Source organism: Danio rerio, chromosome 9, assembly GCF_049306965.1.
Source record: "Danio rerio strain Tuebingen ecotype United States chromosome 9, GRCz12tu, whole genome shotgun sequence".
Classification (NCBI taxonomy): domain Eukaryota; kingdom Metazoa; phylum Chordata; class Actinopteri; order Cypriniformes; family Danionidae; genus Danio; species Danio rerio.
Window position 1 is genome coordinate 32,460,417 of NC_133184.1, and position 11,018 is coordinate 32,471,434.

At 35.2% G+C, this 11,018-nt stretch overlaps 1 protein-coding gene across 7 annotated transcripts in view; it reads left to right on the forward strand.

The window, feature by feature from the left end:
* klf12b (Kruppel like factor 12b) overlaps nt 1-9,954 on the forward strand; it is a 104,654-nt gene extending 94,700 nt beyond the window's left edge. For all 7 annotated transcript variants that reach the window (XM_073911454.1, XM_073911452.1, XM_068223264.2 and 4 more), the window contains one exon: nt 1,222-9,954. In XM_073911454.1, the coding sequence (XP_073767555.1) occupies nt 1,222-1,403 (182 nt within the window). In that variant the 3' untranslated portion in view covers nt 1,404-9,954. The remainder of the gene's footprint in view (nt 1-1,221) is intronic.
* Nucleotides 9,955-11,018: the final 1,064 nt, after the last annotated feature.

Sequence of the window (11,018 nt, forward strand, 5' to 3'; positions counted from 1 at the left end):
GAATACAACAAAAAAAGAATAGAAAAAATAAATGCAATTTTACAGTTTAATGCTTTTGGACTCTCGAGAATTGTTATTTTTGCATAATTGATTAATCACAGTTTACACAGTTAAACATCACAATTATGATATTATCACAGACAGTAAACAGGCCCGTTGTCTGCCTGGTGAAAGGGGTTCATTTTCTATTTATTTATGAGATTTCTGCATTTAGTGACATTTTAAACACTATTTTTTGCTGGATTCGCTTGTCGGATGGTTATTATTGCCACACGTATTAATATACCAAAATATTTTCTAAAGGTTTCAAATAAAGAGATGTGAACAAACTTATTTTTAATATACAATTTTTTCATTTATTCATTAATTTTCCTTTGGCTTAGTCCCTTTATTAATCATTGGTCACCACTGCCAACTTATCCAACATATGTTTCATGCAGTGGATGCTCTTCCAGCTGCAACCCATCATTGGGAAACACCCATCATTAGAAAAAAATAGGAATCTGGTAAAGGTTTAAAAAAAAAAAAAAAAAAACTGTAGCCTATTGTCATTTATTAGGCAAATAAACCGATCAGCACATTCAACTTTTCTTAGTCAGATTTTGGCCCTTTGAATAATAAAAATGAAAACATAATAATAATAATAATAATAAAAGAGTCATGAAACTTCTTGACTTATGAAAAATAATTGTTGAAAACTGATTAGCTGAAGTCACACTGATGTGACAGTCAACAGAGAATTCGGCTTGGTCTTAAAGCCTTTTTCAATATGTTATTTATGATGGTGTAGTAGTCAAAATAAGACAAATGAGCTCATGTATGAGACAAATTCTGGTCCTTTGTCATCAAGGGGTGGGTGTTTCGAACCACCTGAACCCCCTCTAGGCTACGGGCCTGATTAATATCAAACACTCCAATTATTTCAAATTAAAGGCATAGTTTATTCCAAAAATGAGATTCTGTCATCATTTACTCTCCTTTCACTTTCTTCAAGCCTGTTTGAGATTTTTTTCCCTCTATGTTGAACACAACAGAATATATTTTGAAGAAAGCTAGAAACCTGTAACCATTGACTTTCATAGTATTAGTTTTTCATACTATGAAAGTCAACAGCAGTCAATCCCTTTAATCAATCCTGATTGATTTTATAATACTTTATGATTGACTTTATGAATTCCAAAAATTCTGAAGTGTGATCCATTTTCTCCATTTTTCTACCAGGTGAGAAGCCATACAAGTGCACCTGGGACGGCTGCACATGGAAGTTCGCCCGCTCGGACGAGTTAACACGGCATTACCGCAAACACACTGGGGTCAAACCCTTTAAGTGCGGAGACTGCGACCGAAGCTTCTCTCGCTCAGACCATCTGGCCCTGCATCGTCGCAGACACATGCTGGTTTGAAAACACACACATGCATACACACACACACACACAGGAGAGCTGGATCTCCCTCAATACTGTTCAGCTGGGCTGGACACACAAATGGCAATCCCTGCTCCTCAGAAACATCCAGAGAGGATAAAAGAGCAAGCAGAAGACGGAGGATTACAATGCTTTCCCCACAATTGCAAAGCTAAACAGGGTCCATTCAGGAAGGGATGAGGTTCAGCTACGCATTTTGGAGTCTACGATGTGGATCGTTTCATTTTTGTTCAGAGGAATATTTCAATCGGGCAAATGCTTTCTTTCCTGTTTTGTCTTTTTCTTTCCGAATCATACTTTCATTCTGTTTAAACATGGCTGCTTCTTACTCAACATCTACAATATGAAGAAATGCAGCGTGGAATGGCTTCGTTAAACATTTGCTTGAACATCTTTTTTTTGTGGAACATCAAGAGCCGGACACGTCTGAGGAAGATGGTAGTTGTTTTTCTGATGACGGAGACTTTTGATTCCAGAGATTGCCGTTTACAGGTCAACACACCAGCGAATGAGATTACACAACAACCAACCTATTGAAATGATCTTTCGTTTCCTCCTGCTGTTGATTTTGAACTGATTGATTTTGATAAACCGACAAAAAAATAAGCTTCTGCTGTCTACTCTCCACATTTGCCTTCATTTCATTGCACCAACTTACTAATTGAGGGCTTTTCACACTTTGTTTAACCCTGGGTTATCTGTCACCTGTCTTAATATTGAATTTAACCATGGGAAAAGGACAGTTGTTTCGCATTCATTGCATTAAAATGTGAGATAACGAGTCTCTGCTCCAGAGTTATTATGGGAGAAGTGAATCTTTTCAAAGGCTTTGAATGTTTCACTAGTTCAAACACCACATGCTGGTGACTCCTGCTAATCAAAATAATAAAAAAGAATGTAATGAAGTTTACATAAAATATGTGTTGTTTTAGCAATTTACAGATCTTGTTTTGATTGTTTGGCTCAACAGGGCATTAAGAAACCAAATACTACTCTTTATTTTAATTATACAAAATTCTCAAAGTGACCACAAATGTATTAAAACCAATCCAATTTTAGGGATAAACCATAGACATAAAGTATATTGAGTATAAACCACAACCATATTAAAATTTGGACACAATCAAGACAAAATGGTTTTGTTTACTGAAAAGACTGTTGATGTATGTCATAATTACTGTAATCTTAAGATAAAAACATGATTTTCTGTTCAGAGCAGTTCATATCGACATGCTTCCATAAAAACAAGCAATGCCTAAATTAATCAGCATTTTCCAATGAATATTTTTGGAAAATATTGGAACATTTCCTATTTGATACGCGTGATATGCAAAATATACAACTTTTTTGAAGCTGTAAAGTTGAAGTTGTCTTTCAGAAGGCCAATCATTATGATTAGCACCATTTTGTGCTGTTAATCTGGCTTTGCGGTGCCTGAATTGCAGTGTGAACCGATGTAGTGTTAGAATGTTTCAACTAGATGCTTATAAGTATAAAAAATCATTTCCATTTTTAAAATGAGAATAATGTGCAGATCCACAACATCATAGACATTATGTAAACTTCATGTCTAATCAATGAAAAAATGCTATGATGTAAAGCCACAGTTTGGGATTGTACAGTGTGAAACATAAGTACTTGATGGAAAAACCTTGAGTAAATAACACGTATAAAATGTGAAGCAAGATATCCTGAATAGAATAACCTATAGGTTTAACTATCAAAGTATGGAAAGCCCTTTACATTAGTATACTTGGAGAATGAGGGTTTGCTCAGAGCAGTAAATTAAGGCATAAGAGCAATATACTGTATACTCTTGCTGAGCTGGCCTGGCTCTCACCCTTAAACAGTATCAACTTACATCAGCTGGCTTTAAAACATGGGCAAATCTTGGATTTCTCTCAGCGCCGCTTTGTTTTGTTTAATCCAGATACCTCTTCTATTTATAGTGGTTTTCTAGCTGCCACATTTTGAAGGTGTTAGTCTCTTTGTAGAGTAAGTTGGAGAAATCTGTTGAATGTCCTCTGGTTTCTTTTCTTTTGTGAGATTGCTTTTGAACTATGAAGCCTTGGTGCCATTTATGGTCAGTAAAACAGCACTGCTTGTTAGATTTTTTTTTTTCTTCTTTTTTTAGTATTTACTAAGTACTGTGTTAATGCATCAGGCAAAGTCTTTGCAAACATCCATTTGCTAATTATTCCCATCACACTTCAATTAGTTTGTGCATTAGGTAACAATGAACTAACAGTGCACACTGCTGACTTGTAAGAACAGGGTCCGTAAGAATTTATAATGATTTAAAAATAAGAAGTCTCTTAAGTGAATTATAACCAAAAAATAAGCCATTAAAACCGTATCTAATTTGAATGGCTAATATTTTTACTTATAGGCATATATAGTCATAACTTTGATTGTGACTTTGAATAGATAAATTAATTTTTTTAATCAACAATTTAGAACACAAATACATTTATTTGGAATACAAATCTTCTGTTAAACATATTTGCTTACTTTAGCTTGTGATCAATTTATTACATACAAGCTGTATTAAAGTGTTAATGAATTCCTTTGTAACCTTAATGGCAAACCTTTGAATGGCACTTATAAGTCAATGTAGTTGGTAATTGTATTGTTTTATGATACATCATTTATAATACAGTATTTGGAACAAACCATGTAAGTTTATACAACTTGTTGGCAAATGTAGGCTATTAGTGATCCCGAAATGGACATTAACCCAGATTATTAAGTGCTGTTAAAGAATTGTTCACTGTTAACTAATGCATTAATAATACTTATTGTCAAGTAAGTATGAGTCGGTGTAAGATTCTTATGGTATGATTACCTTGTATTAATATATAATGCTTTCATGGTATTGTGATTACTGCTCTGAAAAAATATTCTTTTTTTAATGTCTGGGTAAAAAACTTAAACTTTTTTGCCCTTTGAACACAATATATTTTATTTTGAGAAACATTTAATATATTTTGGAGCCGTAAACATGTCAGCGTAAATTATTCAAATGAGTCATTGACTTCTGCTGTCTTCATTAGTTTTTAAAAACACAGATTTCATTACAATTTAAAACGACATCTTGGATATCTTTTCTGCTGGAGAAACTGTTGCCCTAAAAAATTAAATAAAATAAATCTTACATATACAATAGGAATGGTATAGCAGAAAACTTTGGCGGTTTTAAAATTGTGACTTTTCCAAACTGCGTTATACCTTGAAAACGGTTACCATCCCATGCCTATTGTCAAATGTTACTAATGTTTATTTTTCCACACTATAGAATCAAACCAATTGAACGATCTCTAAAGTGACCAGTAGAGGGCAGACATTGAACTGAATCTCAGAGGTATCTCTGATAAGCCCTTAAAAACAAAAACAATCTTTATAAGCATTCTAATGTTAGATATGATGGAAAGTGACTTACTGAGCCATATTTGGTCAATTTTAGGTTAAGAAATTGCATCCGTCGGTCTACAATTCTGAAGTTTCTTAACCTAAACACACAGACACACACTACACTAACCAAGATACCCTATAGAAGCAATACGCCACACTTTTGTGAACACAACTTTTTATTACTATTTTACATACTGTACCCAGATATATCCACTGTAAGCTCCATGGTGTGCCGCTGAGCTTTTCGGCTCTCTTTCTTAATGGAAAGCCGTCAAAGGTCCTGTGATCCATATGCACTTTTAAGTGGCCACAGAAAGCCATTTAATTGCTTCTTAGATACTGCTAGAAATGACATTGACTTTGGGCTCACACTGGTGATCAAACACGCAGACTAAATCTACAATCAATCAAGGTCGCTGAGGCATGTAGGGACTTTTGGTCACCAATAATAGGAAAGTGAAGTCAAAAATGCTGTGAAAGGAAACGTTGTGTCAATAGAAACATTCTTTTCTTGGTAACCGTTTGTCCGTTAGAGATGAGCAATTCATATCTAGCATTTTATTTTTATTTTGTTTGTTTGTTTGTTGGTTTTAAAGTATTACGATGTTCCACCATGTTTTATGTATTTGTGTACACACGTGTGTATTCTGTTGTATATGGGCTTGAACATAACATGCACCTTGTTTTTATGAAGTATGGAAGTAATTATTTTAAGATAGACGTGACATTAATCACCAATGTATCTTATCATCATATTCTGTATTTTGAAGCGTGTCTGTAATGTGGGGCACTTCATCCGCATATGGCTATTTTCTGTACAAACAAAAAAAGTACTTTTAAAGATGTTGTAATATATGTGAAAGTGAAAAGATATCGCTCTGTTTTACAGGCTGTAAATACCTATTAAAATAGGGCTTTTTTAAAACTACAAGGGATTATCTTTATACGTAATATGCAGATTTTTTTCAGAGACATTCATTTAGCTAATATGATAATAATAAAAAAGAGAACAGTTGGTAGGAGAGATAGTTCATCCAAAAATCTGCCATCGTTTCCTTAACCTTCATGTTGTTCTAAACGGTAGGATTTTCTGCTTTGGGACAAGAAAAAGAAGATTTATAATTTGTTTGGACCTCACGGAATTAAAACAAATAAAGACAAGATTAAGTTTGGAATTACTCATGAATGAGTAAACGATGACAAAAAATTCCAAGAGTTTGAAAATATTTGACATTTTAGCAGATTAGTTGCTAATTCCTATGAATCTGTAAAACCCCATTCATACATTTTCACACAATCTTCTCATGCCCAAGTTATAGTACAAGGTATACCTCAGTATTTCCATGGTCTGCACAGTGTCCTTGTGACTAAGGCTATGTTATTACGTCCTTCGAGTTTTTGTATTGTTTAAAAAAATGTCTGCATTCAGATGGAAACCCAATAACTGGGTGTAATACATATTCCACACCTATATGTGGCACTGCAAACAAACACAGACACCCGTGGGATACTCTAAAATCCAAGAAGATTGCAGTGAGCAAGTTTATGACTGAATACAGCAATGATCTCAAACTCAATTCCTGCAGGGCCACAGCTCTGCACAGTTGAGATCCAACCACCTCCAACTAACACCTGCCTAATAGTCTCTAGTAGACTTGAACACCTTATTAGCTGGATCAGCTGTGTTTGATTAGGGTTGAAGCAAAACTGCGCAGAGCTGCGGCCCTTCACGAATCGAGTTTGAGACCTATGGAATACACACATAAAAACAAGAAGATAATGGCAAACGCACACGCATATCTGAAAATATCTGATGCGTGCAACTGTTAAGGCATCTCTACTGGTCTTGTAGTTGATACAGGATTACCTGGTTGTGTTCTAATAGTGCTAATAAACCTAATAGCAGCTGCAGCGCAAACACAGCTTTGTAACCTGCCATTGTTGCAGGGTTCTTCTAAATACAGAGTAAAGAGACATCATTGTTTCCAAAAAGCTGCTTGTTTTTTTTAATAATGACCCAAAAATGTGAATAAACAAAATCAATCCAATGAAACGCAAGTTCCCAAAACAGGATTGAAGTATGGAGCTAATTTTGCTTCTAAAACATAGTTATTAATATTATCCGAGCAAGATTTCAGTTCTTTAAAGGGGCTTTTTAGTGGAATTCAGAAACAAACGTTTTATTAGTGTAACTGGTGGTCATAAAGTGAACTGCAGCCATCAATTTTTGCACATTTTACATATTGTCAGCAAATTTGCAAATTCGTATGAATTCATGCGAGTTCGGTATGATTTTTAAAAGGAGGCATGGCACCAAACCCCACCCCTAAACCCAACCAGGGATTAGGGATAAACAAATGTTTCATTAGTGACACCGGTGCTCATAAAGTGAACTTTATGTTTAAGTTTTAGGGCACTGACAACATGGACAATATTAAACTTTTGCGGATTCACCTAAATCTAAACTTTTTTGCGATTTTTGAGCCTGGACCGCAAAACCAATCATAAGGGTCACTTTGGGAAATCGACATGTATGCTTAATTTGAAAGCTCAATAAATAAGCTTTGCATTGATTTATTGTTTGTTAGGATAGTAAAATATTTGGAAGAGACACAACTATGTTATTTAGCTCCCCCCAAAACCATGTGCCCACCTTCCCGGCCATCTCTAACTCGCCTCTTACCACATCATACCCCCTTCCCCCCACCCGCTGTTCATCTTTAACTTAGCCACCCCAACATGTCAATGCTAGAATCGCCCCTGGACACAACTATTTGACAACGATCTGAAATCTGAGGGTTAAAAAATATATATTTTGAAAATCACATTTAAATTTGTCCATTTTCCTTAGTTATTAATGTTATTCATAAATTAAGGAAATTAAGTTTTGATATATTTACAATAGGACATCCATTAAATGTCTTAATGAAATGTGATCTTTAATTAATGTTCTAATGATTTTTGTCTTAAAATAAAATGCACAATTTTGACCCAAAAAGCTTTTTGGCTATTCATACCCTTGCAACATAAGACTGGTTTTGTGTTTCAGGCTCTACTAGACCACATGTATTGTAGACATGGTCAATTTCAGAACTCCCCTCATGTTTGTGCTGTTAAATGCACATCGTTCACACGGACATAAAAACGGGCATATACACAAACTGTGCAGACATAAGTTTACCTATAGCAGCACAATCTCTCTCTCTCTCTCTCTTTCTCATCCACGCTTTATTGTTATCATGAATGAGATTGTATGGATTCGTTTGAATTAGCCTCTCTTTTGCTACAGTGTAAATATGTTGTTTTCTTATCTGGTTGGAACTGTCATTTTTGGCTGAACTATCCATGAAAGCGCACTTGTAGGACCGGTTTGGACTCTCGCTTGCAACCGGTTTGCAATTATTATGAACAATCAAACGAAATGTTTAGCTCATCACAGTATTCAGGCAGCGCTGCCTCATTTTTAATAATTATAATTTTGTAATGACTCAAAAATGTGAATAAACAAAAACAATCCAATGAAACGCAAGTTCCCAAAACAGTATTCAAGTATCAAGCTAATTTTGCTTCTAAAACATAGTTATTAATATTATCCCAGTAAAATTTCAATTCTTTAAAGGGGCTGTATAGTAGAATTTAGAAATAAACGTTTTATTAGTGACACCGGTGGTCATAAAGTGAACTACAGCCTTCAGCTTATGCTAAAATTTTTGCTAATTTTACACTTAGTAGTTTTACACTACAATTTTACAGTTCAGTCATATGAAAATTGACATATTCTAAAGGGAGGCGTGGCACCAAACCCCACCCCTAAACCCAATCATCATTGGGCGATGAGCAAATTGTAGTAAAATATACGAATAAGATTGAATTCATACGAATTTGCCAGTAAATCCAAAACTTACAATTTGCCCTGAGATAGCATTGGTTTTTAAAATAAATTCAGACTTATTTAAAATAAATTATAAACTTATTTTTAGTCAGTTTGATTGATGTAATTTGACTGAGCTAAAAAAGTTTAGTTTAGTTTTAAGACAACTTAAAAGATCGGGGATTATCTTAATTCTTGATCTCTTGTTTGTTTCATGAGTTTTTAATGCAAGAGCAATTAACAAATGTAAATTCTAACATATAGCCCCTTTAAAAACAAAATAATGGATTGTTAATACTCAATTCTGCATTACTTTCCCTCTCGTTTAGCATTCTTATGTTTTTTTGTGGCATAATTTTGTAAAGGCAAACAGGGTCAAAGTTATGCAATAATGATGAGTGCCTAGTATTATTAAGAATTGCGCGTACAGGAAGTTACGTTTTCCCTGGTTTAGTCCCACAAAGATCTGTTCCTTGAAATGCACTGAGCCTTACGAACCATTACGAAAGCATTCTGAAGCTGTAAATATCCCGGTCGGTGTTTGTTGAAGATTCTTTATGTGTCTCCTATGGAAGCTGCATAAGATTTATATGGTATTACTCGACTACGGAAGGACACATTCGTTTAATAAACAGGACTTTAGTTTACCTCTGACTTCCTAAAGTCACGTGAACGACTTCTCATGCGTCCCCAGTTATGGAAATATTCTGAATGTTAAGACACTGGTGGTACGGCGTAATTCCTCTGTGAACAGCATTTCCCCCCTCACCCTCGAGTCTCTGTAAAATATTGTTTATGTATTTACTTTACTTTCTTTGGAATCAAGTATTTACTCGATGGCCTTTGTTTCTTGTTTTGCTGATATTCTGTAATTATCTTTCTTGTATTTATGTATAGTGTGTGTATTGTAAATATATTCAGAGCTTTTGTTTTTTTTTTCTTCAGTTTTACTGTAAAGTTGTGAAATATTTTACCCTGCTACACTTCAATGGGTTTCCCTTCTCGATGGATCCCATTGGAGGATTATGTCACGTCCCAATCATTTCAGAGGTTCAAAGTGTTTCAGCTTTATTTTGCTTCTCCAGAAGTTGTCGAAGTATTCTGTGCTTTTTTGCTATTCTCTGTGTTTTTCTTTCTTTCCTTTTTCCAGAAGATTGAGCTGTGAATTGAAATTGAGGTTACACATTATTCTTGTTTGATAATCTAATCGGAGGCATGGAAGTTAATAAACTTGCATTTTGTATGGAACACATTGGCATAAACTTGTGTATTTACATTTACTTTAATATATTTAAATAACCTTTACATACTTTAACATACTTTAAATTGACATGTAATTAATTAGGCTATCAATTACATGTATTTACAGCTACAAAAAATAATTAAGAGACCACATGGTAATCGGGGTGGGGGGGTGTGTGGGGGGTGGGTGTGGATAATGGGATGGGAGGGTGGGAAGTGATCTGAAACTGAAGAGCGGGGTGTGTCCGCTACGCCACTGTAAATTGCTTGACGCTATTAGCAGGTTTGGCATGCTGTCTTGGGAGAAAACCCTAAACTTTGAGATTATTGAGCTCAGGGCTCCCGTCTGGTCAATTAGCATGTAAGTGGGTCTGAGATCAGGTAGGTCTCCAGAGCTCCCTCTGGAAAAGGAGGAATAGGAAGAGGTGTCGTGGAAGTATTCTTACAAAATGAAGTTGAGGCAGTAGGGTGAAATCGGTCTATTTATTGTAGTCTTGGATTAATCTGATTACGGATGAGGGACCAGCCTGATCAATCATATCGCGCGCTCTTCTCGAAATTAGTCTCTAAAACTTCACTTATGCAAACAGTAGTCTCAATAAGAAATGTACAATGTTAAAAATTTGGTATTATTGATTGATTTTAAGTGGCGCGGTGAGTAGTGCTGTCATCTCACAGCAAGAAGGTTGCTGGTTCGAGCCCTGGCTAGGTCAGTTGGCATTTCTGTGTAGAGTTTGCATGTTCTTTTCTAGTTAGCGTGGGTTTCCTAAGGGTACACTGGTTTCCCCCACAGTCCAAAGACATGCGCTATATGTGAATTGGGTAAGCTAAATTGTCCATAGTGTATGTGTGTGAATGAGAGTGTATATGATGCAGCTGGAAGGGCATCTGCTGCGTAAAACATAAACTGGATAAGTTGGTGGTTCATTCTGCTGTGGCGACCCCTGATTAATAAAGGGACTAAGTTGAAAAGAAAATGAATAGAAATACTTTGGAATGAGTTTTTATCCAGCACAAATTAAATTGATCAAAAGTGAAATTACATCATAATTATATTTCATATTTATGTA